Consider the following 12,555-nt stretch of genomic DNA (forward strand, 5'->3'; position numbering starts at 1 on the left):
AAACTGAGGAGGCCGTCTTGGCTAAATCTGAGAGTCCCATCGGCATGCTTCCATCACAGCTGGTCAGCTGGAAATAGATAGAGATGCAACTGAACCCAAGAGATGGGGAACAGCGCAATCTGTGTCCTCGCTTTTGAAAGACACAATCAGCTTTAATTAGGGACAGCTTTTGAAAGAAACTCCCATTCGCTGAGTCACTCTTTGTTTTTGTCTAATGCCCTGATGACAATGGAGTCGACGGATCAAGAGCAATTGATGATACATCAAACAAGTTGTAAATCTATCAAGAGAGGCTTAGTGAGAAATCTCAGACTGTTACTGAGAACCTTGGCGTGCAAAAAAGCGTCTGAAAATAAAACAGGGCGTGTTCCAGGCATGTAATGATTTAAATACAGTAATTGCAACACATTGCTCACTTATCAGCTAATTAATCATTTCTTTTAACTACCCTCTGACAAATTTTACAAATATTAATGATAATAACCATGGCAATAAAATTATTGCATTGGTAATTGATGCATAAAATGGAATTTCAAAATTATAAAATAACAATTCAGTCATCACTTACCAATTTACCATTTACCACTTTACCATTTCCAAACCAGTAGGACTTATGAAACAAAAGAGAGGATGTTTTAAACAATATTTCAACTGCTGTGCATATAAATAATTTTGAGTACGATAAGTCATTTTCATTTTGAAAGTCACCCGTTAATAGAAGGATCTTCAATATTTTTAAATGGTCCTTTTTTGATATGACAAATACATCATGTGTGACAAAATGCATTAGAAAATTTTTTTTTTTAAAGAAAATTATGTTTTAAATAAACTTTTTTCCGGAAGTATTTCCCAAAAAGCATCAACTATACACTCATTCAAAAAAGAAAAAGACTTGTACTTTAAAAAAAGGTAAGATTTTGCACATTTTCTTTGAGCTCAATATGTTCAGCTATTAAAAAGAGCTGCCATTCATACAATTAATAAAAGAGGAAATAAACACTCACCAGCAATAAACAAGCACCATTATGGTTTAAACACACTGGTTTGGTCCAAAAAGCACATATTCTAAATCACATTAACTCACCAGGTCAAATCTCTTCTCTGTCCATATGTCTAATATCATAAGGCTCCAGACGCTCTTCAGTGCACCTGATGCAACATATAAACGAAGATGAAGCAAACAGTGTTATTGAGAATATGAAAAGTCTAGCCCCGACCCCCTAAAATCCCTGTCACTCAGGAAACATGGCCTTCCTGCAAACAAGAGGTAGTATGGTGCGGGACAAGGCCACGGGGGCAGGTAGTGGGCTGGAAGGATGTTTTTGTCATTGCTTTGGCCCCTGGTTGGCAGCAACACAGGCAGGCAGACGTCCATCCTCAGGAAAAGAGCCTGCGGAGGAAGTGAAGCTGACGTCACAGCCGCACACAGTCCGCATGCTGTAAACCAGCACGTGCGCAAAGACAAAGCTATCGGTTAGGGTCACGTAAACACAAAAACAGGTGGACTTCATCTCACTGTGCTTCAATACTGGGATCAGGCCTTCTGCCTTTGATCTGTGAGGAAAATAGACATACTTTTCTGGGCAAAATTCTCCACAGACTCTATTTCACGGCTATACTGCTTTTAAATCATATTGTGTAGGCGCACGTCCAATGATGACAGTGAAGCAATAACAGGATGTTTACAAAGATCTTTACTTTAAGTGAATGAAACATAATGGCTGAACCAGATATAACCTGCTGATATTTAGCAACACATCACATTCATGTTATAAATCATAAGATTTGTGTTTGCTTGTTTAATCCAGTAAATTGTGAGGTGCTTTACTCGAGTAACAATGACAATGGGATGTAGTTCTGTGTCCTGGACAGGTCAGGTGGTGTAAAGGACACCGCTGCAGCTGACATTCAAACACTGGTGGTCTTTGACATCATGTAGCGATGGTTTTGCTGTGAACGTCAGCGAAGATACCTCGGATTTCGTCAGATCCACTGAAAAATGGCTATCACAGAAGTTTTGCCTGCCTCTGATATTTCAACCGCCATCAGTCTATGCACAGGTAAAGTGTGAATGATACACCAATGAACAATACTTCAGATTCACCTCTGTGTATATTACTATGAATGATGTTTGTTTTTTAGTCAGAATTTTTTTTATCCTTTTTTATTTTGTCAGAATATCCACTGTGAATTTTTCTTTTTAATTTTGATTCTTGCAGCAAAGGACTCTTTCAGCCCAAAGACATTTTTTGCATCTCTAGGCTTGTCAAAGAAGTCTCCTCCTGAGATAGAGAAGGTCTTTAAAATGTTGGACCAGGACAAGAGTGGGTTCATTGAACGGGACGAGCTTCAGTTGAGTAATTTGCCTAAATACTTTTTTCCGCCATGTATGTTTATGAGGCAACTAGAGTAACTGAAAAACTGAGTTGCACAATCCTGTGTGATATGTTAGGGATTGTGTAGTCATTCAGCTAATTACACAATCAATGCATTTTTTACATGGTCAAGAAATATTAATTTGAGTTGACTGTTCTCTTATCTTAATGCCTTTCACTAAGAAAAAGAAAATGCATTACAATGTGCAATATAAGACAGTAACAAGACGGAAAATATTACAATAATGTTACTAGTTTTCCAGAAATCATTTTCAATGCAGTTGATACACAAAATGTTAGCAGTTGGGGTTGAGTCCGTTCTGTAATACAAGAGACATAATAGTAGTGCCAGTGTTAGTTATCTGATAATCACACTGCTATACAGAATTGCCATAGAATAAAATAAGGAAAAATCAAATCATCTCTACATGTTCACTTATTATATTGTGACTCAGTTTCTAGGTTGTTTCTGCAGAGCTTCTCTAAAGGTGCTCGTGTTTTCACAGCAGCTGAAACCAAGGATTTCCTTGTGGCTGGAGACATGGATGGGGATGGGAAGATCAGCTGGGAAGGTTGGTCTCTAAAATACTCTGATATTTTATAAATGAGTGATGTATAAATGTAAGAGATTAATCTACATCTCCTCATTTCCTACAGAATTTTCAGCCCTGGTAAATGCTTCCTGAGACCAGCTCAAACATGGCAAAGAAAAATGATGAGCTTTGCCTCGGGTCTTGTCACTCAGTCGTTTTCAAAGCTGAATTGTCCAGGATTGTGCCCTGTCTTCTATGTTTTACTGTAATGTTATTGTATGAACTTAGAAATTCTATAAGAGAAAGGAAAACAAAATAAAATTATTTCAACAATATTTCATTTGCATCTACATTGTGTATGCAATTGCAATTTTATATTTTTTAGATTTTTTATGAGTTTTATAATTCAAACTAAATCTGTTGGGTAAATAAGCTAACACATTAAAACTACAATGATGTGTATGGTACAGTATACTACAATATTTGTAATCACTGAAGTACAAAGTAAATTGTTTTGCATACTTCTTGACATTTTGTACATTGGTCATCACAATGATATATATATATATATATAGGACTATTAATTAAGATATTGAGTGAAATAGCCTCCTTTAGAGATAAAAAGTGTTTTATCATATTTGCCAGTAATCTGAAACTCTGAAACGTTTGCTCCAGCTCAAATATCCAGCTGTCCCAGAATCTGCTAAGCATCGTCTTACTTCATGTATAGAATAAATATGGTACAGCAACTGTAAATGGGTCGGCATCCCCCTCCCCTTCCACCCCAAGGAAAAAACAAAAACTGAAAACATATATTCTTATACATTTCCCTATTGGAATATATCTTTGATTAATAAGTTAAATAATAATTTGCAATGGATAATAAAGAATCCTAATGAGATAAGTCATAAAATCCTACTGCATTTACTGTACTAAACTTCATAAATAAAATAATGAATAGACTGCAAAACAGAAATTTCAGTTTATCCAGCAGGATCTCATGTAACTCACTCGAAAAGGATTCTTGTTTGACCTCAAAAATGATTTCAAATTTTCATAGTACAAAGCTGAATGGGCAAAATATAAGAATTATGGTACAAAGAATGACTTTACATATAAATGCATTGCACACATTTTCATGCAAAAACAAGCAGTGTGTGCACTAGGATGTCCCACATATGTTTCCCATAAGGACTCAGAGCATCCCCTTTTCGAAAGGATAAAAATAGAGCTATATGACTAGTGGACACATTTTTGTTTGAAACTTTACCCAAGCTCAGCATTTGGTGTCCGTTACAACCCCAGAGACAAAAGTATAAAAGCTAGGCCCATGGGTGCTTGAGTAGTCGTCACACATCTGTGGAACAGTTGCCAACGCAGCGCAAAGGTGAGTTTAACCAAGACACCTTGAGGATCATACACCAGGGGTCGATGAATTTCTCTAATCACCATGGAATATAATTAACGAGAAATGGAGGAATAAAATAAGGATGTGAATGGACTTGCAGCAGGACTGAAAATGCGAAAGTACATCTCTTCAATTAACCAAACCAAGGACCATACTTTCTACTTACCTCCTTATGTTTTTGGATGAGCTTGCAATGATTGTCCATGACTTTTTTGGTGTTTTTAATTTGGCAATCTCACATGAGCTCACAGAAATCATATTTTAACACTAGGACGTTTTACTTAAGTGGGAGAATTGTTTGAGAATTATTTGAAATTACACTAAATGTAGCAGTTAATGTGATGTTACCATAATTCAGTCTAAATTGAATGTCAGAAACCTTTATGCATCTTAATCATCTTGTTCCAGGTATAAATCAAAATGGCATTTGCTGGAATTCTCAAGGACGAGGATGTGGCTGCAGCCCTTAAGGATTGCGCTGGTAAGACACATCTCTTATAACTCACCAATAGACTATTGATTAATTAGTTGATTTTTAATTTCGGTTCTATTTTATGTGATTCTAGCTGCTGACTCCTTCAACTACAAGACCTTTTTCGCCAAGGTTGGCCTGAGTGCAAAGACTCCCGAAGACATCAAGAAGGCCTTCTTTGTCATTGACCAGGACAAGAGTGGCTTCATTGAGGAGGATGAGCTGAAGTATGAAAGCAACAGACTTAGAATTATTGAACTCATTGTTATGCCTTTATTATATAATATTATAATATATAGGCAGTTTTCTTAATGCTCTTTTCCATTCTCCTCAATGTTCCCAGACTGTTCCTGCAGAACTTCTCCGCTGGCGCCAGGGCACTGACTGATGCTGAGACCAAGGCCTTCCTCTCAGCTGGTGACAGCGATGGTGACGGCAAAATCGGAGTTGATGGTACTTAATCTCATATTCATAATATTTTGAACTTTATAGCACTGAGGATACAAAGCATATCAAGATAAAACATGGTTTAATTATGAATTCTGGTGCATAATTCTGATGCAATCAAACTTAAAAACTATTAGTTACAGAACATTTTTAATGTTTGCTTAATAAGTCCTAACATGAATTGATTTCTCATCTTTTATAGCTTTTGATTTTGTAGCTAAGTTTATTTTTTATATTTAAAGCAGATCAGCAAATAATAAAAGTGCAGTAATTCTTAATGAAAAACATCAATAATTGTTTAAGTTTTGTAAGAATGCCATTTGTATACTAGCCTATAAATGATTAAATAGAAATACAAGGTCCACATAAACTTTGAGCTGCTTGAACTGAATGAACTGCTAAAATGAAAAGTGCAAGACTTTAATTGCTTTTCTTTATCAATGTCTTTCCGCAGAGTTTGCTTTGCTTGTAAAGGCCTAAGCATTTATGGACCCTTCTCTTTGGAACCAGAGCTATGCTTACCTATCATCTTTTTTATATTTATTTATGAATGCCCTGCAAACTCCTCCTTTCAAAGAACGCACGTTCAATGTCTTGAAAAGCTATTTATTATTAATGTTGTTTCATTGCATTGTATTGTTCTGTAAAAAACCTTTTGTGTGCAAGCCTACAATCTCTTTTGCACTTTAAGGAAATAAAAATACATTTGATTTAAAACAACATTGTGCATCTTCCTTTTATTTTGACATATGAGAGTACAAGAATCTTAACTTTGACATTTCTTAATGAAATTCATCCTTATACAATTCAAGTCTTAAAACTGTATCTTTGAACATGTAGGAATATCTACACATGGACAGTGTTAAGGTTCCACAGTGTATATAAGCACGAGCAGTACATGCAGATTTCTGTGAGATGTGAGCAGTTTTTAAATACAATCATAATGACCCCTGTCTAACACAGGGACTCACCATGAGGATTTGTACACATGCTCAAATTTAGGCCCTCACAATCAACAGGAAGTGAACTAAACAGCCTTAAGCAGGCTACAGGCATCACTTACAGCTCTCAGTGACTGAGTGAGCATGTCACTTTATACCCTGAACCCAAAGGCATATCACACACAACTCGACTGAAGTAAAGCAGGAGAAGCTGACTCTCTGAATGCTTGAGTGTACTACTAACAACACAGTTCTATGTAATTGCTACTACAGAAAATAGTATTAAAATATAGCTGCAGGCAGCAATTACGGGGACATGCACAGCAGGGGCAAAATTAAAAGCTAAGCATGGCATGAAGCATCCAACCAACTGCAATAATGAGTAATTAAAGCTGTTTTAGAATGATTGTAGTTGAAATGGCTGAAAAATCATAAATACAATAACTAGTAATATGCCTTAATAAATCATCACTTTTGACCAAAAGGTGACAATGTTATCAAATCGATGTGGTGCGTTCTTTGTGAGAGGACAATGGCACACAAAGAGTTTGGTGTCAATATGTCAAAGCTTTGACATATATACGGCCTCAAATGCAGTTTGGTATCAAGCCTCAAATTTGTTGCAGCACTTAGTTTATCAATACTAAATACATAACTTTTTGCCAGCATGGTGTGAAGATGATCTGAGTCAAATTTGATGAAAATTAGACCAAGCGTCTAGGAGGAGTTTGAAAAAGGAAGGAAAGGAAGTTTGGCCAGCTATGGTATATCTGTTGTCTTTAATTACAATAAGCTAATGCAATCAAAAGCTATTAGCAGTTTTGGAAATTTCATAATTAGTGGTTGATGAATGGTTTATCATTCTTGACCAATAGGTGGCGCTGTTACCAAATTGATTTGACCTGGTTAATTTAAGGTGACAAAGTCTCATAAAAAGTTTAGTGTTAATAAGTCACAGTTCGCCATCTTTCCAAAAATTTGTTGATGCGCTAAACGAGAACCATTTCGTATATTGAAATAAAAAACATATATTTTTGCCAGCATGGTCTAAAGATGATCCGAGTCAAATTTGGTGAGCGGTCTAGGAGTTTGAAAAAGTATGTTTTCAAATTAAATAAAAATGGCAGACTAAAAATTCAGCCAATTATGGCATAATCGGTATAGATGTTCTCGGAATGATCCAAGGAATATATCAACATCAGTCTCATTACAATAGACTAATGAAAACAAAAGTTATAATCATTTTTAGAAATGCCCCCAAACTTTTTGAGTACCATCAGGGCATGGTGTTAAGATGCATACCAAGGTTCATAACAATATGTTAATGCGTTTGTAAATTATAGCATTTAAAAAATGGCCGACGCCAAAAATGGCTGACATGGAAAACATGGTTCGACTTTCGCTCCACCAAATCTAAGGAGACCAGTTTTGTGATTTTTGGCCAAACCTATACATTTTTCTTATCTCCTGACCACTAGGTGGCACTGTGATGAAACACTGTAGGTCATGCTTGTTATAACAGATACCAAGTTTGGTCTCAAACCAAACTGTTGCAGAGATATAGCCTCACATCCATTTTTGTGTGCTTTACATATAATTAATTTGTACATTATTTGAGAATGGTTGGACTAATCAACTTGAATTCCATTGTATATACTGCTCTGTCTATGTCTTTCTGTCTAAGGGCACTGTAGTCACTCAATCTCAGTGCTCTCCATGTACGTCTATGTCTTATGTCTTGTTATTGTCACTGTGTGTCTGAGCCTCGTCACAAGCATTTCAATGCCCAGTTTCCCCAGTGTTAACTATGCAAATGACAAATAAATGCCTCTTGACTCTTGACTACTTTTTGCCAGCATGGTCTGAAGACAATCTGAGACAATTTTGGTAAAAATCAGACAAACTGTGAGTGCCCAAACTCTTTCCTGGAGGGCCGGTGTCCTGCAAAGTTTAGCTCCAGCTTGCCTCAACACACCTGTCTTTAAGTTTCCAGCATGCCTTAGAGCTTGATTAGCTGGTTCAGATGTGTTTAAATGGGGTTGGAGCTAAACTCTTCAGGAAACCGGGCATCCGGGACCGTGTTTGGACACCCCTGGTCTAGGATGAGTTCGAAAAAGTAGTTTTTTTGAAGTTTTGAAAAAAGCAAAAGAACTAAACCTTACGATTTTTACATTTTGGACTTTATCTGACTCGGCATGATTCAAGGATTCAGAAGAAAATAAATATTTTCCCTCTGTGCCATATGGATCACAAGGGGTGGCGTTAGAGAGTTTGAGTTAGAGACTCCAAATTTGCTATGATAAATGTTGAGACTGTATCAGTGTACCCAATTTCACAACTTTCTCACAAGCGGTTCTATGGGTTGCCATAGGCTCAAAAGCGGAAGAAGAAGAAAAAGAAAAAGAATGCCAACTGATACAATAGGTGTCATCGCACCATCTGTGCTGGCCCCTAATAAAATGTCTCATAGCCAAAGAAAGTTTATTCTCTGATCTAATATATAAATGTGCACAAGCACTGTCTAAAAGCATAATATTAAAACAATTGTGGTTTTAAAACTATAGTAGATATAGTCTTAATGGCTTTCTACTTTGGAAATTTTAATCCATTTAATTGTAAAGGATTAGCTATTTTGAAACAGCTTTGTCTGTTTATTTACATTTTCATAATTTAATGAATTCTGAAAAATGTTTCAAAAGTTTTCCAAAATCATGCTATACAAAATACTTTTCAAAATTGTCTAAAATATTGTTACAAGAATTTATAACCAAGAATCACTGTCCCCAATACACCTGTCATTATTATGGGAGAATGTAAGCTATATGATGGTAAATCTATATAAGATTTAATTTAGATTCATAATATATTTTTATTTTACATTCAGCCTAAAATTACATTTGTGCATTTAGCAGAAGCTCCAAAAGTGACTTAGAGAAGCGGAAGAAAAGAAGTGCATCAAAAAGCCAACATGTGTAATAACTACACCAGGTTTAGATATCATATGCAAGATCTATTAGATAATGTGAACAGGGAGCGGGCTAGAAAAGAGATGCAGAGAAATGAAGACTGTTTTGATAAATGAAAGTCAAGTCCTTAAACAATAAAAAAGTTTCTCTGTAAACACGGTACAAATTAGTTATAAACATGTTATCATTGGTCTAATAACTACACACAACAGCTGTCAATTTTATAAATTTATTTAAAATCAAAGTGACGCTAGCAGTGGACAAAAGAACGGCAAATCCATTCGGTGGACGCTAAAGAAACAAGGACCAGCAGCTGAAATCTTGACTAGCCATCTTCATGTCAAATGAACACATTCGCTACGATGCCCTGTGAGTTTGCATTTACCTTATATTTCCGAAGAAAACAAGTAACGACTGAAAAATAGTATTGGTTAATTTGTGATTCTCGCGCTTTCCCTTGAAGCTCCAAAGCGTGAGGTGATTTGCCTCAGTCACACAACTGCAGAGCGAACTCAAGTTTCTCTCAAGCATGACCTTAACTCTTCCTGCTCATCTTCAGAAACAAATACTAGCGCTTTCATCCATATCGACATCTTATAGGCTATTATTAGCCAACCCGATATTAAGGACTTATACATACGTACCTTTTAAGCATCTTCATTTAAGTGCATAAAAATAGAACAGCCTGACTACTGGACAAGTTTTTTTTCCAACCCACTGCCCGTCAAGCGGTGTCCATTACATTATGCCTTATATTTCGGTTGAGTAGTGGTATATAAGGTGGAAGCCACGGAGTTGGTGCTCACTGCAGTAGCCAGTTTCATCCCTGCGAATCCAAACCCAAACCCTAAGAACAACCAGAGGTGAGTGTCTTCACAGATGAAACTACAAGAGCTCACAATATCTTGCAAGGAAGAAAGAAAAACGACAAACAGCAACGACCGTATGACTTCGGGTGGAGTCCGGAGAGGATGTTTTGATCTGTTAAGTGTCGGCCACATGGCGTGGGAATAATTTGTGTCTTGGAATTTGGACGTGTTGGGATATCGCTCTTTATTAAGTGGTTTCCGCCAGGACTGGGTGGGATTTATCATAACACACTGTGTTGTTAAAAACATATGCAATTAATATGTGCCTTTTACCAAAAATATGGGAGCACATAATTTCTGATGATCTTGTTATGTGGATGGAGAATAATGAGTGTTTTTTTTTATTTATTAAATTAAAATGTATAATTGTATATACTACATTCAAATGAATATATCTATCTATCTATCTATCTATCTATCTATCTATCTATCTATCTATCTATCTATCTATCTATCTATATATATATATATATATATATATATATATATATATAAATGCAAGTAAAATAAAATCTCTGTAATTTTTAGGCTAATCATGGCATTCGCTGGTATTCTGAATGAAGCTGACATCACTGCAGCCCTGCAGGCTTGCCAAGGTAACGTGCATGTTTCTGGACCGTCCCATTGACCTACAAGCTAAAGTGAGAACATCAATTTCATGTCGTTCCAAACCCGCATGACTTTCTTCTTTCCGTGGAACACAAAAGGCAGAATGCTATAGGGACCGACAGCCTCAGTCACTATTCACTTTCATGTATGGAAGATGCAATGAAAGTGAATGGTGACTGAGACTGTCCTTCCGCCTAACATCTCCTTCTGTGCTCCACGGAGAAAAGAAAGTAACGTGGATTTAGATCAACATGAGGGTGAGTAAATAATGACAGCATTTTCATCATAGGGTGTCAACCTCAGTGTAAACATAATTTGTATGAGTATGGAGCTTTAAACTGTGGATAAGTAACAATGTTTTTCATGTTGTTCTTCTTGTAGTCATTTATCTCCACTACAATCCTAAAATCTTGATGAAATTACCTTCCAGCTGCTGACTCCTTTGACTACAAGAGCTTCTTCGCCAAGGTTGGTCTGTCTGCCAAGACTCCTGATGACATCAAGAAGGCCTTTGCTGTCATTGACCAGGACAAGAGCGGCTTCATTGAGGAGGATGAGCTTAAGTAAGTCTGATCTTAAAACACATTTTCATATTCAACAAACTATTTTTAAGACTTTTAAATAAACTACATTGAACAAAACTCTTAAGGGTAATTGCCTGTTGTTCTCTTCAGACTGTTCCTGCAGAACTTCTCTGCTGGCGCCAGGGCACTCACTGATGCAGAGACAAAGACCTTCCTGAAAGCTGGAGACTCTGATGGTGACGGCAAGATTGGAGTTGACGGTGAGGAATTTGCTCCTTGTTCAATATACCAACTGTACTGAACTGAAATGATATAAACGTTATGTATATAATAACCAGCTGCTCCACACTGTCTTCTGATGAATTCTTTCTCCTTCACTTTACAGAGTTTGCTGCCTTGGTCAAAGCATAAATGGCACCTGACCAACAACCTTTGCTGACAATCAGTATTGTAGCCTGAGATCTCCACTTATTTATCGGGGTGGCTGATTTTTATACACAATTCGAACTGTCCACTCCCATGATGCACCTGGTCCACAATGACTGTCAACGTCACACGGTCTTTCACGTTGTAGATATGCATGTTGGGTTCTGTAAAATCTCTGATGCTGTTTTTGGGAAAGGACAATGAGAAAATAAATACTATTTTTCATTTTTGAGTCTCTGTCCGCTTACTGTGTAAACAATACACTAGCAATATAGCTTTCCATTATTATTATTATTATTATTATTATTTTACTCTAAGAGGGGTACATTAGTAATGGCTTTGTTGGATCAGAAAGATTAAAAGATGGCATTAGTAAATAATACACTATAGAAAGTTATAATCGCATAAAATAAATTATGGTAATAGTCATCATGAAAATGTCTCTGACAATGAAAGACTATAAAAATGGAACATAATCAGTGAGATATAGATATAATGGGACATTTCAGTTTTTGGAAGTGAAAAATAACAAGTCATTTTAATTTTCAGTGAAAACTACACTGACATCTAAAGTTACTCTTCACTTTACATTTGTTTTATTATTTAAAAAATTGTAGTTTTTTTTTTTTGTTGTTATCAGAGGCACAATTGATTGCAATAGAAATGAGGTGGATGATCTAAGTACCATAATATGTTTATTTAACAAAAGAACTCAGGGACTAAACGACCAAAATGAGACCTAACAATGAAATGAAGAAAAAGCAGAGCTATATACTCAAACAAACCAATAAAGTAAAAGAACACCAAGTGCAAAAACGAATTAAACAAAGTAAATTAAAATTGAATTAAATTAAATTTATGCATTTAGCATACACTTTTATCCAAAGCGACTTACGCAGTGCATTCAGGCTATCAATTTTTACCTATAGTAGGTTGCTATAGTCTCATAACTAATGGACAAGAGAAATTATTTATAAAACTCAAG

General features: G+C 36.1%; 3 protein-coding genes across 3 annotated transcripts; all 3 read left to right on the forward strand.

Annotated features, from left to right (window-relative positions):
- Nucleotides 1-1,820: 1,820 nt before the first annotated feature.
- On the forward strand, nucleotides 1,821-3,212 carry LOC113111773 (parvalbumin, thymic-like). The gene is made up of 4 exons (XM_026276846.1): nucleotides 1,821-2,060; nucleotides 2,220-2,352; nucleotides 2,838-2,947; nucleotides 3,033-3,212. The coding sequence occupies exons 1-4, from the start codon at nucleotides 2,000-2,002 to the stop codon at nucleotides 3,059-3,061; spliced, it is 333 nt and encodes a 110-aa protein (XP_026132631.1). The 5' UTR covers nucleotides 1,821-1,999; the 3' UTR covers nucleotides 3,062-3,212.
- Nucleotides 3,213-4,278: 1,066 nt separating this feature from the next.
- LOC113111772 (parvalbumin-2) lies at nucleotides 4,279-5,915 on the forward strand. The gene is made up of 5 exons (XM_026276845.1): nucleotides 4,279-4,295; nucleotides 4,725-4,797; nucleotides 4,883-5,015; nucleotides 5,132-5,241; nucleotides 5,690-5,915. The coding sequence occupies exons 2-5, from the start codon at nucleotides 4,737-4,739 to the stop codon at nucleotides 5,713-5,715; spliced, it is 330 nt and encodes a 109-aa protein (XP_026132630.1). The 5' UTR covers nucleotides 4,279-4,295; nucleotides 4,725-4,736; the 3' UTR covers nucleotides 5,716-5,915.
- A 3,959-nt stretch (nucleotides 5,916-9,874) lies between these two features.
- On the forward strand, nucleotides 9,875-11,801 carry LOC113111774 (parvalbumin alpha-like). Its single transcript, XM_026276847.1, has 5 exons — nucleotides 9,875-10,005; nucleotides 10,540-10,607; nucleotides 11,051-11,183; nucleotides 11,295-11,404; nucleotides 11,530-11,801. Exons 2-5 carry the CDS (start codon nucleotides 10,547-10,549, stop codon nucleotides 11,553-11,555), a joined length of 330 nt encoding a protein of 109 aa, XP_026132632.1. The 5' UTR covers nucleotides 9,875-10,005; nucleotides 10,540-10,546; the 3' UTR covers nucleotides 11,556-11,801.
- Nucleotides 11,802-12,555: the final 754 nt, after the last annotated feature.

Source organism: Carassius auratus, chromosome 12 (genome assembly GCF_003368295.1).
Source record: "Carassius auratus strain Wakin chromosome 12, ASM336829v1, whole genome shotgun sequence".
In the NCBI taxonomy this organism is placed as follows: Eukaryota; Metazoa; Chordata; class Actinopteri; order Cypriniformes; family Cyprinidae; genus Carassius; species Carassius auratus.